Source organism: Pan paniscus, chromosome 15 (genome assembly GCF_029289425.2).
Source record: "Pan paniscus chromosome 15, NHGRI_mPanPan1-v2.0_pri, whole genome shotgun sequence".
In the NCBI taxonomy this organism is placed as follows: domain Eukaryota; kingdom Metazoa; phylum Chordata; class Mammalia; order Primates; family Hominidae; genus Pan; species Pan paniscus.
The window spans coordinates 89,828,985-89,856,436 of NC_073264.2; the positions used below are offsets into that span (position 1 = coordinate 89,828,985).

General features: G+C 36.1%; 1 protein-coding gene across 6 annotated transcripts in view; it reads right to left on the minus strand.

Moving 5' to 3' along the window:
- The window catches only part of EML5 (EMAP like 5), a 180,804-nt gene that overhangs the window by 66,848 nt on the left and 86,504 nt on the right, over positions 1 to 27,452 (minus strand). For 5 of the 6 annotated variants that reach the window (XR_008620952.1, XM_014347688.4, XM_063596357.1 and 2 more), the window contains exons 11-21: positions 26,806 to 26,973; positions 26,029 to 26,135; positions 25,407 to 25,525; positions 22,987 to 23,173; positions 17,405 to 17,510; positions 15,903 to 15,996; positions 14,856 to 14,956; positions 8,829 to 9,031; positions 7,773 to 7,884; positions 5,573 to 5,700; positions 60 to 201 (exon numbers count right to left, since the gene is read on the minus strand). Coding sequence is in view for 4 of the 6 variants with exons in the window: in XM_014347688.4 (XP_014203174.2) it covers positions 60 to 201; positions 5,573 to 5,700; positions 7,773 to 7,884; positions 8,829 to 9,031; positions 14,856 to 14,956; positions 15,903 to 15,996; positions 17,405 to 17,510; positions 22,987 to 23,173; positions 25,407 to 25,525; positions 26,029 to 26,135; positions 26,806 to 26,973 (1,467 nt within the window). In the remaining 2 variants the exon portion in view is untranslated. The remainder of the gene's footprint in view (positions 1 to 59; positions 202 to 5,572; positions 5,701 to 7,772; positions 7,885 to 8,828; positions 9,032 to 14,855; positions 14,957 to 15,902; positions 15,997 to 17,404; positions 17,511 to 22,986; positions 23,174 to 25,406; positions 25,526 to 26,028; positions 26,136 to 26,805; positions 26,974 to 27,452) is intronic. The other variant, XR_010109831.1, reaches the window with a different exon arrangement.

Here is a 27,452-nt window from a genome sequence, read left to right on the forward strand (position 1 = left end):
TTGTAAAGGTTAGAAAACTGTGAGAGTTTAATCTACGTTCAAGTGTGAGAGCCTCTTACCCTTTTTCAGCTTCCGGACAGCCAACATACAATGACTAGGTGAGAGATCCCATATTCTTAAGGTTTTATCATCGCTTACAGTAGCACAGATGGGCAGATAAGGGTGTGTAGCTAAACCCCACACCTCTCCTTCCATGTGTCCCTATAAAGAAAACATAGGATCAATTTAGTGTATGTGTGTGTATATTTATACACAGTTTTATTTAGAATAAAGCTAAAGATACCATTCAATAATATACGATAATAGGATACCGAATAGTGAGTAAATCTATCAAAACTTTTCTGTTTATCTTTGGGAAACACAATAAAAGACCTCTGTAACAACTTTAGCTCCACAATTACCATATAATCAAGCTACAATTAAAGTTAGCTTATAATCCTAAAACTTTCTCTGGGTGGAGAGAATAGGAATTGGCTGCTCTGCAATGTTAATAATTGCCACACAGGAGGTACTTTCCTGCATGAGAGAGTGAGGAGCTCCACAGACCTGCTCACCAGTGAAACTAGTAAAAATCAATTTAAAAAAAAAACGCAACCATTTAAAGTCTCTGAAAATAGTTCCAAGGAGATGCAACAAAGGAAGGAACATTTACTCAAGAAAATCTGTTAAAATTTGTTAAGAACAGTGAGAGTCTACGGTATTTAAACTGAGATCCACTCCCTTCCTCCCTCCTCATCTGGTTGGAAACTCCGAGACTGATGCAACCAAGAACACTAGGCTCTCTCTCCCCCCACCTCGCGGTCAGAGCACTATCTTTCCAGGTAGGGCAGGATGTCAGCATTTCTCACCCTGCCCTCAGCCTCCTGTTGCTGAGGCTAAATTCTTGTTGAGCTCAGCTGACAGGTGGGAGATAACTTCTGCCCAGCCCCTCCTCCAGATGGAGGCTCTACTTTGGATGTGGTGCCTCTGAGAATAATGGGGTCCTGGGGTAACCCAGGAAAAGCTGAGACTACTGTCCCCTCTCCCCTTACCAAGTACTCAGGGCCTAAAGCCTGAGATACTCAAAGATAAGGATTCCATTGACCTCACTCTCAACTCCAGAGCCCTGGTTCAGAGATTCTGCCTGGAGGGAGAGGCAATCCAGAAAACCAGATAGCTCCTAATCTCTTCTCAAAGGAACTGACTTCATTTACAGCAGAGTGTGAAAAAGCTCATGCATAAGTACGTCTCAAAAACAGTGAAAATTGTTTTGAAAATTTCTTAACTATTCTTGAATATTTTTTCTTCTATATGGTTTTTAATATCTTTCCAGAATTTGTAAAAAATCTAATAAAAAGTAATTGGGAGGAGACTGGTAGGCTAACTGGAAATATAGGCTAAACCGTAGGCCAGCTAGTTTGTCCAAGAGAACCAGTAAACTCGCAGAGATAGCTGGGAGGAGCCTGCCTGGAGTCAGAAACAAACCTCAAACACTAATCTAGGGAAGTATCCCTTTAAAGGAGCCTGAATTTGATTGGTTTAGCCTGTGGCACAATTTATACCCAAGGAAAATGTTGAAAACAATAGAGCAATATGCTACCAATTAAAGGAGTTTAACAGTTGGGTGTGGTCAGGGAAAGAGACAAAGATGAGGGAACCCTTCCTGAATTATGTTATACAGCCATTATTACCCTGATATCAAAGCCAGACAAAGATATCACAAGAAAACTAAAGACCAATATCTCTTATAAATACTGATGCTAAAATCCTCAACAAAATACTGGCAAACCAAATCCAATACACATAAAACATTAGATATCACAACCAAGTGGGATTTATCCCAGGAATGCAAGATTGACATAACATCAAAAATCAACTAATGTAATACACTATATCAACAGAATTAAAAATGAAAAACACATGATCAGCTTAATAGACATAGAAAAAGCATTTGATGAAAATGCTCCACAAATTTGGAATAAAAGGGTAGTAACTCCTCAACTTAAACTTAGTAAGGAGCATCTACGAAAAACCCACAGTTAACCTTATACTCAATGGTGGAAGACTAGATGCTTTCACTCTAAGATCAGGAAGAAGACAAGGATGTTCTGTTCTCACCACTTACATTTAACAATGTACTGGAGGTTCTAGTCAAGACTATTGGACAAGAAAAAGAAATAGCAGGCATCCAGATTGGACAAGAAGAAGTAAAACTATGTGTATTTACAGATGACATAATGTTGTACACAGAAAACCCTAAATAATCCATTATAAAACTATCAGAACTAATAAATGAGGACAGCAAGTTTACAGGTTATAAGGTTAATGTACAAAATCTACTGCATTTTGATACACTAGAAATGAACAATATGCAATCAAAATTAAGAAAACAGTTGTATTTATAACAGCATCAAAAATAATGGAAGTTAAAAATAAATTTAACAAAATGCGTGCAAGATCTGTACACTGAAAACTACAAAACACTCAGAAAAAGTTAAAAGAAGATCTAATTAAATAGGGAGCTATCCCATGTTCATGGACTGAAAGACTTAATGTGTAGGATGGCACTACTCCCCAAACTGATCATGGAATAGTGCTGCTACAAACATTGTACAGTTTTTGTTGTTGTTGTTAATATATGTAAACATTTCTGCAGGGTATACACATTCCTATACCTGTAATTACTATCATTTTATAATATTTTTATTTCTAGCATGGAGAGTTTCTCAAAGCTTTCTTGACTATTCTTGAATATTTTTTCTTCTATATGGTTTTTAATATCTTTCCAGAATTTGTGAAAAATCTAATTAAAATTTTGATTGTGATTAAATTTATATAACATTTCTTTTATTCTTTAGTAAAATCTTACAGTTTTCTTAACACAGGTTGTGCATATTTTTAGCTATATTTATTCCCAGTTATTATATTTTTTGTGTATCTTTTATTTTTTTTTTAAAGAAATGAGATCTCCCTCTGTCACCCAGGTTGCCATGCAGTGGTGCAATCATAGTTTACTGCACCCTTGAACTCCTGGGCTCAAGTGATCCTCCTACATTAGCCTCCTGAGTAGCTGGGACTACACACGTGTGCAAGAAAACCCAGCTAATTTTATTTAGAGGTGTGGGGGCGGGGGGCTCACTATGTTGCCCAGGCTGATCTTGAACCCTCAGCTTCAAGTGATCGTCCCACCTCGGCCTCTTGAGTAGCTGGGATTATAGGCATGAGCAACTGCACCTGGTGCAAGTAGCATTTTATTTATTTATTTATTGAGAGGGAATCTTGCTCTGTTGCCCAGGCTGGAGTACAGTGGTGCAATCTTGGCTCACTGCAACCTCTGCCTCCCAGGTTCAACCAATTCTCCTGCCTCTGTCCCCTGAGTAGCTGGGATTACAGGTGCCTGCCACCATGTCCCACTAATTTTTGTATTTTTAGTAGAGATGGAGTTTCACCACATTGGCCAGGACGGTCTCGAACTCCTGACCTCGTGATCCACCTGCCCCAGCCTCCCAAAGTGCTGGGATTAGAGGTGTGAGCCACTGCACCCGTCCGGCAAGTAGCATTTTTAATATCATATTTTCTAACTAGTTATTGCTAGTATATAGAAACACTATTGATTTTTATAAGTGGATTTTGCATCTAATCACTTTACAGAACTCTTTAATTAGTTCTAACAATTTTTCAGTTTATTCCCTTGATATTCAAGGTATAGGGCTATAATATCCAGAAATACCAACACTGTTGTCCATTCCTTTCCAACACATACATCTTAATTATTGTTTTGTTTTACTAGATTGGCTAAGACCTCACACAAAATGTTGGACAGTAATGGTGTGATCTGGTATCCTTGTCTTGCTTGCGATCTCAAGAAGATAATAAGACATTTGAAATCTTGAACTCTACAATAAATACTAAAAACAATGGGACATTTTAAAAATTTTTAACTGGGAGGCCAAAGCTTCAGCACTTTAAGTTCCTATGTAAGCAAACCAAAGCCCAATGTAAACAGTGAAACGAAACTAGAGACTATGCCAATCAGAATCTGCAACTAATCTCTAAGTAAGGTCTTTCCACTCTAACCAATTAAATATATTTTCTTTGTCTTACTTCTGCACTCAGCCTATAAAATCTCACTGCCCACACTGCTACAGCAGATCTCTCTGAGCCTTTTCCAGTGCTGAGTGCTGCCTAATTCATGTTTTTTTTTTTTTTTTCTGAGACAGGGTTTCGCTATGTTGCTCATACTGGGCTCAAGCAATCTGCCCACCTTAGCTTCCCAAACTCCTGGGCTCACGTGATCTGCCTGCCTCAGTCTCCCAAAGTGCTGGGATTACAGGCATGAGCCACCATGCCGGCCCTCTTTTAATGTGCAGGTAAACTCTGTTAAATTTATTTTGTCTAGAGTTTTTCTCTTAACAGACATTATTTGTGACTTCTAAATCTTTTTTCACAGTTAAGAAACTGTGTTTTTAATAATGTCATATTTGGATTCATCTGTAAAAGCATACTTGTGTTAATATTTTCCAAGACATCACAAACATGTTAAACACCATGACCCCATCATCTTTTTACTTCAAAGACATATTATGTAAGTGAAATTAAACAGTAAGACACCAGTTAATTTAGTATATAACATTTTGTCATCCATTTACAAATTTTCCTTGATCCTTCAAAATGTTATTTTAACATTAAAGCACGTTCTCCTCTATGTGTGCTCATTGGTGTCATAACAGTGAAGTGGGGGTTGCAGGAGAAATAAGTCTGTATTAAGAAAATTCTTTTTCAGGGTAAAAAGGCAAGCCAAAGTTTGGTGTTACTATATAGAGTTGCACAAGGACAGTTTTTGGTCAGGATATATCCTGTTTCATTTACTGTTTTATGGTGTTATTTCCCTATTTTCCAGAAAAATATAATACACAGAAGAAATATAAATCTAAAAATCGAATCCACCATTCCTGATGGAAATGTTAAGGATCATATAACCAGCACCTAATCCTGCTATTTAATTTTACATCTCTATCACATAATTTTTATATTTCTGGATTTTTGTTTTATTATTTACATCTTTTCACTGATATTTAATTTTCAGTAATAAAATTTTAGCATACATTCATTTTTATTTTTTCTTAGAAACTTAAGAATGGCCTAATGAAGAGTTTCAGAGAAAAATAATTGCCTTAGGCTCAACAAATATACCTTATATAAATAAAATTAAAAACAGACTGGGTTAAATTAATTACAGCTGGTTTTTCTTTTCATTGGTCCCTTATTTTCTGATAAGAAATTACTCAAAATATTGGCAATTATTCCATAGAAGAATATGTATATTTACTGACACCCAATCATTTCATTATAAGCAAATTAAAATTTTTTCTGTATACATTAACAGAAAAAAACAAATTTTTTCTGTATACATTAATTTTTTCTGTATACATTAAAATTTTTTTCTGTATATATTAAATTTTTTTTCTGTAGACATTAACAAATATTTCCCTAATTTAACATTATTTTTCATCACTGTCAACTTTTGGCTCTTATATATTGAAATAATCAATTGTATGTAAAGAAAAAAAAACAAATTAGCATTTAAAATTACCTGAACCAGAAGTGTTATTGGGCCACTTTTATCCACTTCTAGTATTTCACCATTCTTTGTGCCAACTAAAATATGACCATGTCCTAATGATATGGCACGTATAGATGGATTATCTTCCAAGAGAAGACCTGAAATGTTAAATGAAGATGTTCTTTTAGACATACAGTTACTATAATACAACAGTGTATATATTGCCAATTAAGCTATTTTGACAGTGAAAATCACATTACAAGGTTTTCTGCTGTATTTTAAGTATTCTAATAAATGTACTATATTAACCTCAATCATTCAATTTAGTAATCTCTAAATAAGTACCACCTATGTCTTATAAGTCTATGATTCTATTCTCACATTCCCTCCTACCATTCCAACAGCTATTTGTTTACCTCTTCTTATATTAGCCCTTCCTTATCCATCTCCTGCCCCTCTTATTTACAATATTCTTATTAGTAATTTTAATTCAATTCAAGATATATAGTCAGCCCTCAGTATCCTTGGGGGATTGATTCCAGGACAACCACAGATACCAAAGTCTATGGATGCTCAAGTCCCTCATATAAAATGGTGTAGTATTTGCATATAACCCACATACATCATTCCATATATATTTTTTTTCAATAGGGTGGGGTTGTGCCATTTTGCCCAGACTGATCTCAAACTCCTGGGCTCAGGAGTTCCACCCACCTGGGCCTCCCAAAGTGTTGGGATTACAGATGTGGGCCACCACAGCCGGCCCCCATGTGCTTTAAATAACTTTTAGATTGCTTATATCTAGTAGAATGTAAATGCTATGTAAATAGCTGTTATACTGTATTTTTAATTTATATTATTTTTATTGTTCTATTGTTACTTTTTATTTTTCTCTAGCATATTTTCTATTTGCAGTTGGTTGAATCTGAGGATACGGAACCCACAGATACAGAGGGCCAACTATATTTATTTATGTCTACTTGTCCTAGGGAGGCTTCAGCAACATATTAGTAAAGATGATAGACTCAACTCATACCCTTACAGAGCATACAGTGAGGAAAACAGACCCTGTGTTAGGGGCATATTGAAATAGGAGCACAGAGCAGTGGAATCTAACTTTTTTGAGAGGAGATGAGGGTGGGGGAAATCATCCTAGAAAAAATCAGGTTTGATATTTGAAAAATAAGTATGTTGTCAAGTAACTGGAGGGGGCAGGAAGGAAGAGGAAGGACATGTTTTAGGAAAAAGTAAAAACAGGTAGAAAGGCCCAGAAGTCAGAGAGAGTGTGGTGCTATGCCTTAAAGGAAGAAATGCACTCAAAGACGAGTTAACGGGTGCAGCACACCAACATGGCACATGTATACATATATAACAAACCTGCACATTGTGCACATGTACCCTAGAACTCAAGGTATAATAATAATAACAACAATAATAATAATAACAAAGAAAATGCACCCTCTGGGCCCACAGCCCGGAGGATGGTCGGCGGACAGGGAGTTGGGCCTGATGCTGCCCTTGCACCCTTCCTCCTCTTCAAAAAAAAAAGGTAGGCCAAGCACAGTGGCTCATGCCTGTAATTTCAGTGCTTCAGGAGGCCAAGTTTAAAGGATCATTTGAGTTTGAGACCAGCCTGGACAACATAGAGGGACCCTGGCTGTACAAAAATTTGAAAATTTGCTGAGTATGGTGGCAGGCGCCTTTAGTCCCAACTACTCAGGAGGCTGAGGCAGGAGGACCGCTTGAGTCTAGGGGTTCAAGGTTTCAGTGAGTTATGATTGCACCACTGCACTCCAGCCTGGGCAGCACAGCAGGACCCTGTCTCTTAAATAAATCAACAAACAAATGGCAAAGGGAAAAAAGGCCTGTGAGGCTACAGAAGCAGGGTCAACAAAATGCCAAGGTGAAACAAAATATCAAAGTTGCACACAAGTTCCTGACTGGTGATAAATGTGATGTTCACATGGAAATTTTCTTTGGAAAATTAATGTTAAAATTAGGATTCATAATCTTGTATTTCACTAATATTTTACCATGTGTATCATAGAAAATAGACTTTTGAAAAGATGGCAATGATTCTGGTATCCAGTTAAGTGATTTCTTCCACTTAATTCTGATGCCCAACAAGACGGAAAAATACATGCCATGTGTTCCACCTCAGTGATCACGCACATTAATGAGCAATTAATCTTTTTTTCCTATTAAAAAACCCCACTAAGTCTCAAATCACCTTTAGATCCCGGGGCCAATGCAGCTCTTTTTATAGCATAGGTCTTGAGACATCTTTCAAAAGAGTCATCCCAAAGAGCTACTATACCATCTTTTCCTCCAGTTACAAACCCCTATGGAAAAAAAAAAGTTCAAGTTAATAAAGATCTAAATATTTGTTAAAATAGTAACCTTTTTCCTTATATTGAAAACTTCTAGAAAAAAGAACATAGTCAAAAGTTACAGCTTGTAAAGAATAGGAATTAGCTTAAGAATCCATTGTGTTTTTAAACCGTCTACATGGAATCTGCAACAATATTTACAGTGACCCTAAACATTTTACTTTTAGATAGGGCTTTAGAAACATAGTTTCTAAAATCTGTAACTATAAGTTAGATCACCACTCTCAGAAAGTTACATATATCCTCCTGGAGTCTACATAATAACCTCATCCTTAAAAAGAGAAAACAAAAATGGTAACTACCTGATAGGATATGGTGATTATATATAAACAGCCGATTTTTGACACATAGTATGAGCTTAAGAACATGAAGTTAAACTTTAAAAAAAAAAAAACAAAAACACAAAACAACAACAGCAGACCTGGCTGGCACCATGGCTCATGCCTGTAACACAATACTTTGACGGCTGAGGTGGGAGAATAGCTTAAGCCCAGGAGTTGGAGACTACCCTGGGCAACATAATCTCTACCAAAAAATTTTTAAAAATTAGATGGGTGTGGGTGGCACTTGCCTGTAGTCACAGCTACTCAAGAGGCTGAGGCAGGAGGATTTCTTGAGCCCAGGAGCTGGAGGCTGCAGTGAGCTATGACCACACCACTGCGCTCCAGCTTGGGTGACAGAGTGAGACACTATCTCAAAACAAAACACTGCAGACCTATTTCATTCTGTGTTCGGGAGTTTGAAAAGAGAAACAAAGAAAGGTCAAGATGACCCTAGCCCACAGACTACTGCTGGATAGTCCAGGCAAGTAGAAAGGCAGTGTTCCTTTACTTCTTAAAATGCTCTACACTCCAGGACAAATTTTGTTTAATTTAAAATCTCTTTAGGTTACTTACTTTTTCCAATGCATGCATACTGAACACTGGCCCATCATGCGCTTTCACTGTTTTTACAAGAAAGATGTCTCTCCAGATACACACATCTCCTGTGGATGTTCCAGAAAAAGCCATCTCTTCAGTCCATCCATACACTGCACACATCATTGTGTCATTTTTCCCCAGTGTGCCTATGTAGCCTTTTCTTCCAATCAATCCTCCCCCTAGTTCACAAAAAATATTATGAAAGTACCACTTTCAAAATGTACTCAATTATAAAGAAGCAAAGTTTCTTTTCTACTGTTGTTGTTGTTGTTTGAATAGTAAGGCATGCAACAGTAAGGAGAATTGAAAACTACAGGTGTCTCAATCAGTGATGTGGGTAACACCTTGCATAGCTGCATTTAGACCATAACTTTTTAGATAAACAAAGACCTGGACTAAGTCTGTTTTAATCAGCCCTTAGCACTTTTGATGATGTTTTTTAAAGTTTTTATTATGACATATTTAAGAATACAAAAAGGCATTTAAAAACCCCAATACAATGAATGCCTATATATCCGCTGACCTACAAAAAGATCCCAAAGTAACTGAAATGTCATGCCACCCTCATCTCCCTTCTTCACGCTTTATTATTGTGAATGTGATACTGATTATTCTCATGCATTCCTTTACATATAAATATTTGTGAATTTTTAAGCAATCTCATTTTTCATGTTTTAAATTTTTCTATAAATATCAGCCTGTATGTATTCTTTGCAACTTGCTTTATTCACCAATGATTTGTTATAGAGTTTTTTACATGTTAGAAAACTCACTTTCATAACCACATAGCATTCCATTGTATAACTATACCATGGCTTATCCATTTTCCTATTAATGGAGATTTAAGTTACTTCCAAGTTTTTGCTATTAAAAGCAATGCTGCTTTAAACATTCTTGTAAAGGCCTCTTCTATACAAGTGCAAGAGTTTCTCTAGGAATGCCTGGGAGTAGTAATAGGGTAATGTGCAAAAGGCATATCATATAGATCAGAGAGGTATCAGCTCTTGCCAAACTGTTTTCCGAAGTTTATATACCAATGTATACTCCTACGAACAGTGAAAAGAATTCCTTGTTTCTCACCTTTGGGAACAGTTTGTGTTGTCACACTGGGGAATACGAAATACCAACTGAATTTTATTGTAGTTTAAATTTGCATTTCTGTGAATATTATGCTAGATCACATTTTCATATTTTTACTGGCCATCATTACCTATTGATATCTCTTGCCCATTTTTCCCAATTGGACTCACAAATTCCTTCCTTCCTTCCTTCATTCATTCAAGAAATATATTAGCTGGGTATGGTGGTGTACACCTGTGGTCCCAGCCACTTGAGAGGCTGAGGCAGGAGGCTAGCTTGAGCCTGAGAGGCAGAGGTTGCAGTGAGCCATGATTGTGCCAGTATGCTCCAGCCTGCGTGACAGAGCAAAACCCTGTCTCCAAACAAAAAGAGAGAGAGAGAAAGAAAGAAAGAAAAAAGAAATATGCATGCCAGGCACTATTCAATGTACCAGGCATAGACTTATGAACAGAACAGGCAAGACAACAAAATTCCCTAGAGCTTCATGGTGAGAGACAGTCAATAAATGTAACAAGTAAAATATACTGTGCTAGATGATGATGGGTGCTTTGGAGAAAATAGAAGCATAAAAAGGAGACAGGAAGTGGGAGGAGTCCACTTTAAGTAGGGTGGTTAAGGTAAGCCTCATCAAGAAGGTGTATCTAAATGAAGACTTGAAGGAGGTAGCAAGAGCAAGCCATGCTAGAAGAGTGTTCCAGGCAGAGGGAGCAGCAAGTGCAAAGGCCCCGATACAACAACATGACTGAAATCACTAAGTAACATCCAGGGAGACCAGTATGGAGCAGCAAAGAAGGGGAGACTGTAATGGGAAATGGGGTTGGAGAGGTCTAAGGCAGTACTGCAGGCCATTGTAAGGATGGCCTACTTTTGCTTTACATGAGATGCAAAACATTTGAATAGTGAAATGACAAGATCTGGCAATTGATTTATTAAGAGGTTCATTCTGACTTCTGGATTGAGAATAGATACAAGGGAGGTCAAGGATGAAAGGAGTTAGAAGGCTATTTCAATCATCTGGGCAAATGGTAAATGTGGCAGACCAAAGTGATATCATAGAAGATGACGAAAAGTGGTTAGATTCCAAATGTATTCAGAAGACTGTCTTTTCTCAACATAGAAGGCAGAGTCATTAGTGACCTTGTAAGAGCAGCTGGGTGGAGTGGTGAGGTGAAAAAAACTAGATTAGACTTTTCTAAAGAGAAAGAGAACATAAACTGCAAATTGAAAGTAGGAACAACTGTTTAGAGGTGGTTTAGCATAGAAGATGACAAATTGATCAGCAACTGGAGAATAAAGTTGAAAGAGGGTTTTGTGTCACTTATTTAAGATGGCGAAATCACATCACACTTTCATGCTGAAGGGAAAGTCTGTAGAGAGGAACATTGATGATACAGTAGAGAAAGGGTAGAAGAGTTAGAGTGATGTCCTTGAGTAGATGAGAGAAAGAATCTAGTGCACAAATGGAAGAACCGGCCTTTATTAGAGGGCAAACTATCTTCTAGAGCAGAGTGGGGAAACAACAGGCTGAATGCCAAATCCTGCCACTACCTGTTTTTGTACAATGTCCACTAGAGCAGGTTAGCACTCTGAGCTGCAGAGACCAAGTCTGTTTACTTCTCTGCACCCAGGGTCTGCCTCCCTGGTTTGTGGCTGTAACTAGCATCTGCCCAGAGTCTGGGCTGGTCCCCACCTACAAGCTAGAGACTCTGCTAATGGCAACTGCTGGGTATCTGGCAGTGGAATCTCAGTCTAGTAGTTGCCCCATTTCTGGTCAGCTGCCCAAATTCAGAAGGTTGGGCTCTCCAGGAACAGAAGGACACACTAGGATCTATGTGTCACTGGGGTAGTGAAGCTCACTACAGTTTCACTCCCAACCAAAACCTGCCAGACCCATTCCCTGGCAGACAGAATGTCTAATGGCAACTGGGTGCAAACAGGGTAAGCAGGGCAGGACAGTTTTCTCACTTGTTCTATAATTACCTACATAATACCCTTGATTTTGTCCTTTGGCCTAGAAAGCCTAAAATATTTACTATCTGGCCATTTATGGAAAAAGTTTGCCACCTTTGGTTCAGAGCATTGACAGCTGGGTTTTCTTGATGATACACACAGCATAACACGTTCCTGTTACATGAGGTCATATAATCAGCTCACATTATTATTGCATCAAAAACTTTCAGAGGCTCCCCATCCCTCTGTCCCTACCATGAATAGAGTTCAAATTCCTTAGGGGAGAGACTAAGAAGTCATAACTTGAAATTCTCAAAGCCTAGATCTGGAATGGGGGGCAAGAAGCCCCATGTTAACCTCAAGCCTAAGTCATCTCCTTCAACCTACTTTACCTAAAACTATGTATTTAGAGGGTTAAACAATAGTTAGGTTAAGTAAGTGGATACTTATTTCCCAAGTGGTTAATGAACTCTGTGGATCAGAACCCCAAAAGTAAGGAAGGTTGAAATGCTCACCAAAGCCTTAACATTCATCCTTTTATGCTTCACTTTCAGGTCTACTATACGTCTAATCAAACTTAAGAAAGAAAGTTATTCATTTGAAAGTATTTTCACTGCAAGAATATTTGCTTTCTTGAAATCTTATTTCAAACAAATTCATAGTTCTTTTCCAAGACAGAAATACTGAGTACAATCGGCCTTCCATGTTCTCAGGTTTTGCATCTGTGGATTTAATAAAATGTGGATTGAAAATATTCCTTTTAAAAAGGATGGGCTGGGCACGGTGGCTCATGTCTGTAATCCCAGCACTTTGGGAGGCCAAGGCGGGTTGATCACCTGGAGTCAGGAGTTCGAGACCAGCCTGGCCAACATGGTGAAACCCCATCTCTACTAAAAAATACAAAAATCAGCTGGGTGTGGTGGCGGGCACCTGTAATCCCAGTTACTCAGGAGGCTGAGGCAGGAGAATCACTTGAACCCAGGAGGCGGAGGTTGTAGTGAGCCGAGATCACAACATTGCACTCCAGCCTGGGCAACAGAGCGAGACTCTGTTTCAAAAAGAAAAAAAGGATGGTTGCTCTGTACTGAATACATACAGACTTTTTTTCCTTGTCATTATTCCCTAAACAACAGTACAACAAACTATTTACATAGCATTTACATTATATTAGGTATTATCGGTAGTCTAGAAATGACTGAAAATATACAGGAGGATGTGCATAAATTATATGCAAATACTGTACCATTTTATACAAGGGACTTGTGCAGCATGGATTTGGGTATCCTTGGGGAATCCTGGAACCAATCCCTGATATTTTCTGATGCCATGAGGTACAACTGTATTATTTGCTGCGAATTTGCAATTACAACTGACTAAGGTGCCCAAATGAAGTTTGTTTAAGCATGTGGAAACAAAATTACAAATGTAAAAATACTTCTTTTTACTTTGTAAACGCATATGCTGTTATCTGATGAGTTTTTGATAAAGTGTTAAATCCAAGACTGAAAATTAATTCATGTCCCATGTAATTTACAACTTGAAAGTTACTTGAACTTGGGAAATGTCTTCACTAAGTTTATTCTTTTCTAATAATGTTTTACTTCTTCCTATATTTACATATTTTCTCTGAACAGTTTCAATTTATTGAGATTTTGATGTCACATTGCTGGAATTTATAAGTATACTATTTAGAAAACAGACATTTTTTATTTTATAGTTACAAATGACTAAAGTAATATAACATTCCACTTTTGTATCATTTAATAGCATATGAGTAATTTTTTTTTAATTTTCATTTTCAGTTTAGACTATAGAACATGTCTTTAACAGAAGAAAAAGTCTGGACATAATTTGATTAATCTCATATATTGAATTCTTTTGCAAGTATGAATACTACTGTATTAGTCTGTTCTCACACTGTTCATAAAGACATACCCAAGACTGGGTAATCTATAAGGAACGAGGTTTAATTGATTCACAGTTCCACATGGCTGGGGAGCCTCACAATCATGGCTGAAGGTGAATGAGGAGCAAAGTCACGTCTTACATGGTGACAGGCAAAATTGCTTATGCAGGGGAACTCCCATTTATAAAACCATCAGATCTCATGAGACGTATTCACTTCCACAAGAACAGTATGGCGAACTGCCCCCATGATTCAATTATTTCTACCTGGCCCTGCCCTTGACACATAGGGATTATTACAAGTGAAGGTGAGATTTGGGTGGGGACACAGTCAAACCATATCAACTACATAAATGCAGCCAATAAATGGCAATAAATCTTGTATTTGTTTAAAATGCATCAATACAACAGTAAATTACTTTTAAAAAATAAACTAATTTTAGATAATTTTAGATTTCCAGAAAAGATGCAAAAGTGTTACAGAGTATTCTCTTATACACTTCAGTTTCTACTAATGTTAACATCTTTTTTTTTTTTTTTTTTTTTTGGAGACAAGTTCTTGCTCTGTTGCCCAGGCTGCAGTGCAGTGGGAGATCACAGCTCACTGCAGCCTTAACCTCCTGGGCTCAAGTGATCCTCCCACCTTATCGTCCCAAGAAGCTGGGACCACAGGTACACACCACCATGCCCAGCTAATTTTTTTTTTTTTTTTTTTGTAGAGACAGGGTCTCACTATGCTGCCCAGGCTGCTCTTGAACACCTAGGCTCAAGTGATCCTCCCACCTTGACCTCCCAAAGTGCTGGGATTATAGGCATGAGTCACTGTGCCCAGTCAATGTTAACATCTTATATTACCATAGACCATTTGTTGAAACTAAGAAACCAACATATTTGATACATTATTATTAAATGAACTCAAGACTTCATTCAGATTTCATCAGTTTTTCTCCTAGTGTTCCTGCTCTATTCCAGGATGCAGTCTAGGGTACACACTGCACTTAGCTAAATTACTTTCAAAAGCAATAATTTCTTAAAATTCTATGGAGTAAAAAAGAAGCACTTTCTTACCTGCTTTACGCCAAAATTTCATGTGTTTAATTCCAGCTGTAATTAGTTTATCAGGCACATAGGGGTTCATCTTTACAACAAAAATCTTATCTTTACTTCCTCTGAAATAAACATCGAAATGTTTTAGCTCTGAAGATTCATCATTCCTGTATTAATCTCTTGCCTAATCCATACCCTATCTTGATTACTCTATTTACGAATATTTTACTCCCACTTATCTCTCAGGTTTGGGCTGTGTATTTGTTCTTTTGTCATCATTTTAATATGGTAACTCTGCTCCAGAGAATCTCAAGAGACAGAAATGGTCAAAACTGAACTCCTTTTGGACAGTATCTATAATACCTACTATAGTACTGTGCCATAGGGGATGCTATTTGTGGCATGAATGGGTTAAAGTCAATTTTAAAACGATACTTTGTTATAGCTTAAGATAGCCTTTCCAACTACAAAATTCCTCTTAAACTATTGTTAATTTGGGCATTATCTATATGCTCCATAAAAAGCATTTATCTATATATTTAAAGTGCTTTAACATCGCTTTAATAAATAGGTTAAAATCTCTGACACTGTTGACTAGTTCCTCCTTTAAAGCATTGTTAATATTACTATATAAAATACATGCTCACTGTAGAAAACTTAGAAAATGAAGAAAAATATAAGAAAATAAAAACCTATAACTTCTTTGTGACATATATTCATATATATCTTTTTTCACTTTAATATATAATATAAGCATTTGATCATGGTCTCCAACAGCTATATAATAGCCTATCATACAGTAGAACACATTCTAACTGTACGTGGAGATTTTAGATAGTTATATCCAATGCCATATTATAGTTATATTTAAAAGTGGGTTCACAAGGGATAAATCTACAAAGAAATTCTGAAATCATTTACTATGATTATATTATTCAATGGTAATAAACATGAAAGCAATAAAAAGTTACATATTTGCTTGATTTCAAAATTGTTTTAATTAAAAATTTTTTTAAGTCCAAAGTAATTCTAGTATTTTGCAAATGTGATATCAAGTTTTTTTCCTACCTTGCTATTGAAAGTTTCTCTCCTTTCTTCCAGTCCCACAGCACAACAGTATGGCTATCATCTATGCCAACTGATGCCAAACGTTTCCCATCCGCTGTGGAAAATTAATGAGAGAGATAAACTGACTATTAACATTCAGAAGAGAGAAAACATTCAGTATATATTCTAAACCCACATCCTATATTTAAAATTTGATAAAATAATGTTAAATGTTAGGCATGCATACACCTATAAAAAGAACCAGAATTTATAAGGGAGGGAGAATAAAAGTTTCTCAAATGCTCTAAATGTATCTGCTCTCATCGCACCTGATCTCCTTTTCCCTTATCTATCTATCAATCAGGTTGGGATGGGAGGAGGGAGATAAGAAAAATGGAAAAAAGAGATTTAAAAAATAGAAGGAAAGGGAAAACTAACAAAGGGATGAAGAAAATATTTAATTAAATTCATCATAAGAAATTTACTGTAATATAAGAACTTTGAGTAATTATGAAAAGTTAATCAAATGAAAAACACGTAAGTTACAACAACATGCTGCCACTAATATGACTACTTTTAGTAAAGGTCAATCATTCAAGCAATACATAATGAATATATTAGACAAATCACTGCGACAAATGATCAGTGAATATCCTATGGGTGTGCATGTTTACAGGCTGTAAAGGCTCAGACCACAAGAAAATATTTTCCATTTTACCACACTTTGCAAGGCTCAATTAGTTCCTCACTGCTCCAGTGGTATTTTTCGTGGTGACTCACTTAGTTTGCAATTCATTTTCTAGTTTCTTAACTGTTAGCAACTCTTTGAATATATATATATATATATATATATATATATATATTTCCCTCTGAAGTCTACTATGGATAATTTATCACTTCAGTCAGAGCAGCAAAAGCATTAATTCACTGTTTCTTAATACAGAATTCTCTATTAATGTATTTCCCCCCTCTTCCCAATTCACACCCTAGCTTTCACCGCAGATCTATCTGTAGTGGTCAAACTTTTAAACAAACAGAAAAGCACTAATATGATCTGAAATTATTTTTACAAGACAGTTTAAAATTGTCACTGTATAAATATGTCTAAAATAAGTATTTCAATTCTCAACTCTTTCTTTGCTAGCCTTTTACCCTAAACATTTTCAAAGTTTACTCTGACTATAAAACGGTAAGTGAGATCAGTGCCCTCCCACCGTGGGAGATGCAAACCATCTGTGGTAACTGAGATGAATTTAGGTTGTTACGTAGATAAACATTTTTATGTTAACAGAAACATGTAAATTTTAATAGGTATTAAAACTATACTCATTAAGTTATAATTATAAACTAGCTAGCAAATCCACACTTTCATAGTATTTGATAAGGATAACAGTATACACATTTGATAAAAACTGTGAACGTCACAGCTAAATGACAAGCTTAGGTAACACTGACTTAGATTAAAATGCTATGTGTTGCCTCTGCATTTTGTTCATTCTTACTGAGACAGCAAACAGCCTTACCTGAGAAATCAACGGCACTAACACCATACTGGTGGTGGCCCTTTAATATGGACAATGGTTTAATGGTCTCTGTATCCCATATATGAATTGAGGGATCTCTACCAACCTAAAATAGAATTATAGAAGCTATTAAATACAATTAAATTATTTATTTCCATATCTACTAAAAGGAAATAAAACAAGAGATTTTTAGAGCTTGACTTATTTACCACAGAAATTTACTAAATAAAAATTTAAAGCAAACTATATAAGTGACTGATTTTTTTTCTTATGCTTGTTCAAAAGCTAATGAGGCTAGGCTCAGTGTTTCCAGGAATGATGTAACTAAAACTATGTGACTTTTATCATATATTTCATCAATAAAGATGATAAATGCTTACTGAATATCTATTGTTTGTATGCTAGATACAACGAGCAATAAGACATTCAGGTAACTTTTGCAAACTCACTGGAAAAACAGGACATTATCAATGAAAGACAAACACCTCTTAATAGATGCTTAATGAACATGAAAAGGCTGTGCAGAATGAGTCCATAGAAGAGAAGGTACTGGAGGTGGGCCTTCAGAAAGCACAGAACTTGAATATAAAGAATTCTAGACTAAAATAATGGGGTAAACAAATATTCAGAGGGGGTTAAAGTACCAAGCATGTCTATAGACCTGAAAAGGCAAATCTACTGCAGCACTCTGTCACTTATTTTTTAACTTGGTTTATGATGTTCACTAATGCACAGGTAAACTATCAATTCTTAATTATTCCTCTAGACTCAAGTAATCGCTTTCTTTAACCATAAGCATAAAGAGATATAATATCTTTGTATATAGAGACAACTCCTGAAATAATTAATAGAGCTGTCAATTATAGTTAATTTTGAGACTGATTTATTTATTTATTTATTTTTTTGAGATGGAGTTTCACTCTTGTTGCCCAGGCTGGAGTGCAATGGCGCTATCTCGGCTCACCGCAACCTCCACCTCCTGGGTTCAGGCGATTCTCTTACCTCAGCCTCCCAAGTAGCTGGGATTACAGGCATGTGCCACCACACCCGGCTAATTTTTTGTATTTTTAGTAGACACAGGGTTTCTCCATGTTGGTCAGGCTGGTCTCGAACTCCCAACCTCAGGTGATCTGCCTGCCTCGGCCTCCCAAAGTGCTGGGATTACAGGTGTGAGCTACCGCACCCGGCCGAGGTTGATTTTATAAAAAGATACAACAAATAACACTGCAATCAGCCAATATTTCACTAAGTTATTCAGCCAAACATTACCAGTAACTTTTTAGAAAATTTTTAACATTTTTTATGGGTACACAGTAGTACCAGTAACTTTTAAGTTTTCTTTTTATATAAAAACTTCTACAGAATTTGATGCTTTTGATGATTTTACTGTACTACTCTCTTCCGGTTCTCGTTTCCTTTTTTTTTTTTTTTTTTTTTCTGAGACAAGGTTTCACTCCTGTTGCCCTGCTGAAGTGAAATGGCATGATGTTGGCTCACTGCGACCTCCGCCTCCCAGGCTCAAGTGATCTTCCTTGTCTCAACTTCCCAAGTAGCTGGGACTACAGGCATGCACCACCATGCCCGGCTAATTTTTGTATTTTTTGTAAAGATGGGGTTTCACTACGTGTCCAGGCTGGTCTTGAACTCCTGGGCTCAAGTGATCTGCCACCTCAGTTTTCGAAAGTGCTAGGATTACAGGCATGAGCCACTGCACCCAGCTTCCTTGACTCCTACTACTGAGTTTCCTTCTCAATTTCCTCACCTGTTACTTAAATACAAACCTCTCCCAAGGTGGTCTTTAATTCTCCAGTCTTCTCATTCTTCATTTTTGCCCTGAGGTATCTCACTTCTATAGTTTCAGTGGTTAAATCAATAAATATCTCCTAAGTCCTTCTCTCGAGCAGTTACTTTTCCTCTGAATCCAAGACTTACATTTTCAATTGTCTACTGGACATCTCACCTGGAAATTATGATGATGACTAACACTCACTGAGAAGTAATTTATGTGCCAGAAACTGTTCTAAGCACCTTACGAACATTGACTCATGTACCAATCACGACAACTCTACGAGATGGGAACAGATAACATCCTTATTTTAAAGGATGAAGGAACGAAGGTAAAGAGAGGTTAGGTAATTTGCCAGTAGCGAATAAGTGGAAAGGCTTGGATTTCAATATCACATTCCATGAGGTATAGACTATTAAAGTACACTTAGGGCATCTCACTCAGGGATGAAGGGGAGAAGGGAGAGGTTGGGAGAGTTCTCAGATAGGCTTAGCCTAAGTCTTAAAAGGAGCAGAAATTAGATAAAGTTGGAAGGTTGAATAGAAGTGGAGGGGAAGAGTTTTCCAAGACGAAGGAACTAAGTAAAAGATGTGAAATAGCATTATACGTGTTGGACAAATTCTATCTATCTCAGAAGGCAAAAAAATAGTTTACAAAGAGGCAAATAGTAAGAGATAAAAAGGGGAGTTGGAGAGTCAGACTTGGTTAAATGCCTTGAATTGCACTGGTAGTCAACTTCCAACTCTGCATTAATGTTATGCCTTGAATTGCATTTAACCAAGTCTGACTCTCCAACCTCCCCTTTTTATCTCTTAACATTTATAGCTTGTGGCTATTTAGACAGCTGTTTAGACAGCCTACAGGCTATTAACACTAATAAATATGAAAGAATTTTAAGACTTTTAGAAAGATTACTAGTGAATGGGGAAAATGGATAAAGGAAAAAAGCAGGAGACCAATGGCTATAGTAATGTTTTAGAAATTGTGAAGCATTGATTGTCAGTAGAGATATGGAAAAATTAAAGATGAAAAGAATATTGAAGATAAAGAATAAATATATATTCAGGTGAAAGAATGGGTGCTACTTGAGGACTGACTAGCTTTAGGGGTGAAGAACAAGATTAACTTCCAGGCTTAGGCAACCAAGTTAATACACTGCTATGTTCTAAGAAGGAAACACGAAACGATGAACAGGTTTGGAAGGGAAGATTAATCCTATTTATCTCCATTTTAGATATGTTGAATCTGAGTTGCCCACAAGACATCTAAATCAGTGTATTTTTAGTGAATTATATCTATATATACACACACACATATATACACACACATATACATATACACACAGAATAATTTGTCCAATTCTTATACTACATTGTGAGCTCCCGATAGTGGCAGCCAGTCTGAGTTATCTCTGTGTTTCCCCACAACATTTAATGCTTTTGAATAGGAAGCACTCAACAAGTATTTGCTGAATTAAACAAAATTTCCAAATTATAGTACAATTAGTCATGTTATTCGACTTTCCAGGTAAGTTTCTTTCACATTCTTTCATTTCCACTTAAGATCACAGTTCCTGACAAGAGGTTATTCTTTGTATTTAATTCTCCAAAAGACAAAACTCTCTAGATTTTTCATCTAAATTTCTTTTTTTTTTTAATTGTTTTATTTGGGAAAAGTGCTTCTTACAAAAGGGAAGCTGCAAACTACAGAGACCTCTGCAACAATTATTTGGTTTTTTTTCTTAAAGTGAAAGAATGGGTGGGATCCAAGGAATCAAAACAGTAGATGGACAAACCAGGAGCATCCCTGAGTTATTTTCAGGAAATAAAGCATCAAAACACAAAGGAAAAATTTCTAATCAAGGAATTCTTCCAACCACTTAACTTTATCTAGTCTCAGGGATTCCCAAGCCCTCCCCTTCAGTGGAAAAGCATGACTTATTACTGCAAACCCATTACTCCACTACAACAAGCACCTTAGAACAGAGTTTTTAATCACATCTGTCTACCTGAAAACTCAGAGGTGGAATGAGGCAAATACCCACAAAAACAAACACAAAAACCTGACAACAAAATGTCCCAAATGGGGACAAACGTTTCTCAGAAAGTGCCTGTACCGGAAAGGTTAGATCATAAACCATTAAATACAACTGTGCATCCAAGACCCAGTTTGTGTTAATATATAGGATAACCAGGTAATTTTAACCTCTACCTACCCTCCTGATTAGTTCCTCAACTAATGTCCATAATGCATTCTAAGATTTGAACACTGTGAGTTACTCATAGTTCTTTAAATAAGCTGGGGTTTTTTTTTTTTGCCCTACTTTTACAGATGCTGTAATACACTTAGAATGCTTTCCCCCAACTTCCCCTCTGCCAGGTAAACAACTCAGCTCAAATGTCATCATCTCTATGAGGGTTTCTTCGATTCTACTGGGCAAAATTAATCATTAGTTCTTCATTACATTGCTACCAGGCTTTGTACATATTTCTACATTTAGAAACAGGGTGATTTTGCCCTCCAAGGGACATCTGGGCACTGTCTGGAGACATTTTAGGTTGCCACAACTCAGGGAAGTGGGTGTTACTGGCATCTAATGGGTTGAGACCAGGGATGTTGCTAAATATCCTACAATGCATAGGTCAGCCTCCCACAACAAATAATTACCTGCCCCAAAACATCAATAGTGCTAAGGTATTGTCATAAATATAGATCAGAGAAGCTTCTCTGCTCTATACTTAGGACACTGTATCACAACTCAGAATATGAGTTTTCACCATGACAAGAAGTTGTCTTATTTATCTTTATATTCCTAGCACATTTCTTGGTACATAGAATGTGCTTGATGAATGTTTTTGAGTGAATGAAAGAAAGGAAGAAAGAGAGGGAAAGGAAGGAGAGAAAGAGCAAGTAAGGAGAGGCACAAAGAAAGGAAGAAAAAGGAAGAAGAATGGGAGAAAGAAAAAAGGGAGGAGTTTTCTCTCCTTTCAGGAAAGCTATATAGGAGGATGCAAGTTGATCCCTTTTCCACATATCCTAGCTAGAAGGTATATTTACACAGTGTTTAAAGCCAGACAGACTGAAGGCTTTAGGCTTTACTACCTATTAACTGATTGATCTTAAGCAAATTATTTAATTTCTCCAAACCTAAACCTCATCATTTGTAGACTGAAGGAAATAATTTTACTCTCACATGGTTGAGGTGAGAATAAAATAAATATACATTAATAAACTAGTAAAGTACTTACACAAAGGAAGAATCTATAAACATCATTTCTTCCCTTCCTTCTCTAAGAATATCCATATAGAGAGGTATCAGTTAAGATTTTCTCAGGGTTTTTTATTTCAATATTTGTGCTTTCTACTTTGGTAAACCTGAATAGATTACTATCATGGTTGTAAAATAAAGAGACATAGTCCTTTGGTTTGTCACAGGACATTTGTTAAATAATTTACATTTGTTTTAGGTAACTCAACCTAAAGACACCAGATTTCTAGTCTTTATGTTTTCTCTAATTTTACTAATTTAAAAAATTAATATCATGACAGAAATAAAACAAGCCAGAGCTATGAGTTCCAAATTTAAATTAAAATAATATGAATTAAAATAATAAAAACTCTAAAACTGTAGGAAAAAAGTTTGGGGTAAATTTTATTTATAATCTGAAAATAAAACTCATTCTAAAGAATTCTTTACTCTTCATATCCTAGAACATAAAAGAGATATGTGATTAATTTATTTAAACTCAAACAAAGGTGTAGCTTATCTGGCTTATTGTCAGTCTTTCAAACCTACCTGGCCTGTTGCCACGTAGTCTTTCAAAGGATGAATAGTTAGGCAGAGAATATCATCATCATGACCCAGATAAAAACGCTGTGTGTTTTGCTGTCGATTATAAATGACACCCACTGCTGCCACATGGTACACAATTTCACCAATTTGAGTATAAAATAGATTACTTCGACAGTCATAACCTCTGTAACTAATATAGAAAACAAATCATATATAATTTTGGCCTTTTATCTGATCAATACAGAATATACAGGGGAGAAGTAGGTACCCTTTGGGTGAATCATTCAATTTCCAGTTTTACAGGATACTAAACAATTTTTTTTCAAGAGATGGGGTCTCGCTCTGTCACTCAGGCTGAAGTGTAGTGGTGTGACTGCAGTTCCCTGCAATTTTGACCACCTAGGCTCAAACGATCCTCCCACCTCAGCCCTCCAAGTAGCTGGGACTACTGCTGTGCGCCACCATGCCTGGCTAATTTTTGTATTTTTCATAGAGATGGGGTTTTGCCATGTTGCCCAGGCTGGTCTCAAACTCCTGAGCTCTACCCCACCTTGGCCTCCCAAAGTGCTGGGATTACAGGTGTAAGCCACCATGCCCAGCCTGAACAATTAAAAAAATACCACCATCTCAGATCCAATAAACTTTTATGAACTGCTCGGACTGCAAATAGCTAAATCTAAGCTATAATACTGAGTGAAAAAAACAAGGTAGAAAATAGTATGTATAGTATACTACCATTTACGTAAGTATAATATTAAAATTGTATACTATAAAACAAAAACAATTGCTTTTTATAAGTAAAAGGTATAGAAAAGAATATATATTTGTATTTGTTGTATAAGTATTTCTGAAACTAAGTAACAGTAACTATCTGCAGAGAGGGGAAATGATGGCTGGGAGGGCAGAGGTGGGAGAAAGATTTTCAAACTGTACCCTTTTATACACATTGTTGGACCATGAGAATACAACATATATTCCAAAAATAAGTTTAAACTACAATTTTAAAATATTATCCTCATCCAAGACAAAGTAGTCAAATCTTAAAATGGTCAATATAAGTCTATTTATAGCAACCTTGGTTTGCACTTCAAAGAAACCCAATTCATAAAATACAACTGCATAGAAACTACTGCCATTTTAACACTAGAGAAAAAATACTTGTACTAATTAAATCCTTTTTCAAATTCTTGATAAGTATTATCAGTCAGGTAAGAGAATGAATGCTGGGTGAATGGTAGAAAAGAGTCAGATTGGAAAATCTGTTTCTGCCAAGCTGAAATGTGAGACCCGTATTGCCAGATGTTCTAAGAGAATCCAGAACCTGTATTTTGGTGAAATTAAAACATTTAGGCAAAAATGCTCATGCAAGAAGAAGTCACAATATCATTCCAAATTAGACATATTGAGGGGAGATGATTATCTCTTACATTTTACTTAATTGTTTAAAGAGGCCCATTTCCATACATATGAAACTTTCATAAGACAAATTTATTTTTTATTTAATAAACACTTACATAGTGCTTATTATGTGCCACATAATGTTGTAAGTCACCACTAGCATTGCCTTATTCACTCCTCATCAGAACCTTGTAAGGTAGGTACTTGATACGATTCGGATATTTGTGCTGTCCAAATCCCATGCTGAAATGTGATCCCCAGTGTGGGATATTAGGCCTGGTGGGAAGTGTTTGGGTCATGGGGGCTGATCCCTCATGAATGGCTTGGTGCCATCCCCTTGGTGATGAGTGAGTTCTCTCTTGATTAGTTCATACAAGATCTGATTGCTTAAAGAGTCCAGAAACCCCCTTCCCTTTTGATCCCTTTTTCCTTGCTCTCTCTCTTGCTATGTAACACACCTGCTCCCCCTTTGCCTTCTGCCATGAGTAAAAGCTTCTTGAGGCTTCACCAGAAGCTGAGCAGATGCTGGTGCCCTGCTTGTACAGCCTGCAGAACACTGAGCCAAATAAACCTCTTTTCCTTATAAATTATCCAGCTTCAGGTATTCCTTTATAGCAATGTGAAATGGACTAACACAGTACTATTATCTCCATTTTACAGACAGAAAAAAAGAGACACAGAGAGGTTAAGTGACTTGTTTAAAGTCACAAAGCACACATATCATTAATATGATATATTACACACAATGTAATATATTACTCTAAGTCAAATATGCCCAGTTGTCCCAACAATGTCCTTTATAATCATCTTAAAAATCCAGATATTTTAAAAAATATCTTTCAATTTGGTTTTGTCAAATGTCTCCTCATGATTAGATTCAGGTGATGTGTTTTCCCCATGGGCAATGTTCTATCCTTTCGGATATGTCATTTCAGGGGATACAGTCAGTTCTATCATTAGAGATGTTAAGCTAGTAAGTGTGAACCAAAATTCAAACAAATAAATGAAAGATAGTTGTTTTATACCCGTGAACAAAGTGTAATCGAATACTATTTCCTGGAGCCCGCTCTCTTCTTTTAGAAGTAGCACTTTTTTGTTTCTCTTTGCATTGTTCTTTAAGCTGAGGTAGATCTTCTTTGTAAACCTTTAAAAATGTATACAAGTAGAAATATTCTTAGAATATATATTAATAAAGGTGTTCGTATACTCCCAATATAACTTTCAGACATTGTCTGAAAACAACAGCTTTAATAATAGTCTTAAATGAAAAGGTAATTCATGAAATTTACTCCCTCGGAAAGAACAAACAAATTCACATTTTCTACATATCACACTGACAAATAGATACATAGTGTTCCAGGAAATTTTTATACTTCATAAAAGAATATTGTTAAAGGAATAAATGTGAGTATACTATGACAAAATCCTATAGGCAAATAGAAGGCAAGCATACTTAATATACCAAGCATTTAATATAAAAAAAATTTTACACAAGTGTACTCTAACACTGACAGTGGGAAAACTAATATAGTCATACATTGCTTGGGAAATTAAAGCCACAAAAGATAACAACAGATGACTAACGGGGAGCAAGATAAAGAAGAAATTAGACTTTTTAGAGAAAAACCATGTGATATGGAAAATTACCTGTCGACGGTAGGTGAGCTGTGTCTCTTGTTCAATTTCAGAATCCAGTTCTGGAACATCAGACAGATCTGAATCTGATTCATCACTATGAGAGTCAGCCAGACTTTCTGTAATTTTTAAAAATGAAATGTTACTTGTTTAAAGAAGATTCATTTTCAAAACAGCACTGAAAAATTAATGATTAAGAGCTATGTCAGTTGACATGGAGACAAGCCATAAAACAATCAAATGAAATTACCTATTCAAGTGACACAGATGTCAGTAAACTGTACTACAGATTATCTTCCTCTCCACTCACTGCAAACTCAATAGCTCCTTTAAATCCCTTCACTGGCTCCCCAATGACCGCTACATCAAATTTAAATGTCTGTGCAAATATAAGTGAATATAACCTATAATTAACATGAAAAATAGCTAAAAATACTATATGCAACAGATGAATTGACATTAGATAATTTTTGTCAATAAAAGCATTTACAAAATCTAGATACCCATCTCTCAGAGGATATATTAAATGTTTGTTTTGCTATTAATATAACTGTTTCTTCACTCATTATTTGATAGATTAAAACGCAATCAAAATTACTTTGTATTTCACACTCTGTGACATCTAACTTTAAACATATAGAACTAATATTTTAACTTGAAATTTCTACTAATAACAAACTACACTGTTAACTTATGAGGCCAGATTATACTTTAATATAAAATTGTTATTTGGGGGTTACTGAAGAATTATTTGACAGGGAAACTGTTTAGCTAATGCATACTACTCACCTTGGGGTGCTATGTGAACAGCATCTTTCAGTTTTCTTTCAGGAATAAATTTCCACTGAAAGACAGAGTGATCTGCTCCACCAATAGAAATAACCCACTGATAATCATGTGACCATCTGACATTAGTTACGTGAGCTGAATGGCCAATATATTTTCTAAACTTGGCCCCTATAATAAAAATATATCTTTAAATTGATAAACAAATGCTAAACAAAATACCATTTCAAACAATTTTTATATATGAACCACTGTATCATCCTTCTATCTGAATTATAAACAAATGGGAAAAATGCTGACTCAAAAATTGAACAAATGAATGAATCTGTATCAAGGAATGCAAATATCTCCTCTGCTGATTCACAAGGAACCACAAAGGCTGTGAGGCATTATCTTATCACTTTGAGAAAAACCTGGGGATCAACTGTTTTTATATTAAAACATTTGAATGTTTTGGCCTGAGGCCTTTGGGCTTAAGTGAAATTCAAAGGACTAATCAACTAGACCTTACCCCCATTATTCTCAACCCAAGCAGCCAGAGGATCCTTTTAAGACTTAAGTCATCAATAAAATATTAGCAAAATGAATTCAGCAATATATAAAAAGGATTACACAACATAATCAAATGAGATTTATGCCAGGAATGCAAG